The sequence below is a fragment of the Chelonoidis abingdonii genome, chromosome 11 (assembly GCF_003597395.2).
Source record: "Chelonoidis abingdonii isolate Lonesome George chromosome 11, CheloAbing_2.0, whole genome shotgun sequence".
NCBI lineage: Eukaryota > Metazoa > Chordata > Testudines > Testudinidae > Chelonoidis > Chelonoidis abingdonii.
This window is the reverse complement of record NC_133779.1, coordinates 45364558-45366174: the sequence shown is the minus strand read 5'-3', so window position 1 is coordinate 45366174 and position 1617 is coordinate 45364558. Positions and strand designations below refer to the sequence as shown.

At 58.2% G+C, this 1617-nt stretch overlaps 1 protein-coding gene across 1 annotated transcript in view; it reads left to right on the top strand.

The window, feature by feature from the left end:
- The window catches only part of LOC116832741 (immunoglobulin superfamily DCC subclass member 3-like), an 18085-nt gene that overhangs the window by 12340 nt on the left and 4128 nt on the right, over positions 1–1617 (top strand). Inside the window, exons 9-10 of the mRNA XM_075071372.1 lie at positions 757–886; positions 1221–1355. Of these exons, the coding sequence (XP_074927473.1) occupies positions 757–886; positions 1221–1355 (265 nt within the window). The remainder of the gene's footprint in view (positions 1–756; positions 887–1220; positions 1356–1617) is intronic.

The window sequence follows — 1617 nt, the reverse complement described above, 5'->3', positions numbered from 1 at the left end:
TGGGCCTGCACCGATGCCCTTCCATGTTGGCAGCAGAATGTTACCCTCCAAAGTCTCCCATCTCACCCATCCTTTTTGTAGGCTTTAGTTTGAATCCAGAGTCTATAGGTCTTGCTGTGTCAGGCTGCCTCTGGGTTTGGTGATTGATCATCCGTCAATTGCAGACGTGACTTTCAGCCTGGGACCTGGCTTTGATCTTCCTTCTATTGCACCTTCTCTTTTTAGAGTGAACACTTCTTACTTTGTTAGGGCTCTTGCCTGCAGCTTCAGCTGGTGGGGTTTGAACTCTGTTTCATCAGGACAGGCTGGGGCTGGAGGTTGAGTCCATCATCCATACACACCTCAGTCACACATCTAACCTAAACTAATAAGATTACAGCAGGGTTTGCACAAATGGAGGTTGGAGGAAGCTTTTACAAAATGGAGTGAGCGTTTTCAAACAGAACAGAAGTTACAATGTAGGCAAGTGTAGTGAATGGTGAACAGAAGTTACATTAATAAAGTGAACAATTAAAACTAATTTCATTTATCAGTTCTACAAGGGGAACCCGGTCTGCGGGCTGCCTGGGGCTGTGTGGGGTGCAGGGGGGACCCGGCCCGTGAGCCGCCTGTGGCTGGCACCGGAGGGGTGGGGGGTGCAGCCCATGGACTGCTTATGAGGGTGCAGGGGGGACCAGCCCATGGGCTGCCTGTGGCTGAGTGGGGGGTGGGTAGATCATGGTCAGTGTGGACGCTCTGTGCTTTCCCCCGCTGCAGACGCTGACCCCGTGTGCCACTGTTGGCCGGGGGAGGAGAGCTCACTGGCCGGCGTCGTGGTGGGCGTCCACATCGGCATGGCCTGCATCATCTTCTGCCTCCTCTTCCTCATGTTTGGCTACTGCAGGTGGTGAGGCCCCTGGGCTGCCGCTCTCGCCCTGCATCCCCTGCATCACAGGCTGGGGGCAGAGCCGGGGTCTTAGCCCGTTGGCGCTCAGCTCCCCATGCTCTGCCCGTCTGTCCCCGACACCAGCCAGCCCCTCTGCAGCATCCTCCTCTGGCCCCTCCTAGCCCCTCGCATGGGGCTTAGGGCTCTGCCCTCCCTGGGCTAGCCCCGTGCCCAGCCTGAGTGGGTCCAGCTCCTGGGGGCATGGGGCCAGCGCCCCCCAGGCCTCACTGCCAGCCCTAGGGCTTTGCCTGTGAGCTGGGCCACTCCCCATGCTAACCCCCACCTCACATTGCAGCCTGTTCTGCAGGAACAGGGCTCAGGACGGCTGGACAGTGCCCCGGGGAGCAGAGCTGGCCCAGCCCGGTGCCCCCCACAGCCTGTGCACCAAGCTGGGGGAGGACAAGCCAGTGGAGATGGCGCCCACTCCCAGGTGCTGGCAAACAGAGACTAGGGACCCCATTCCTGCCCATCACTGATGATGCATTGGTGAGGTTTGAGCTGGTAGCTGCTATGGTGCAGTGTGCAGTTACTGGTGAGAATATGCTTCAGGTTGGCAGGTTGTCTGTGGGCGAGGACTGGCCTGCCACCCAAGGCCTGTGAAAGTGAGGGACTGTTGTCGAGGACGGGGTGTAGATCACCGATGATACGCTGGAGAGGTTTTAGCTGGTGACTTTGTATGCTACCAGCTCAAA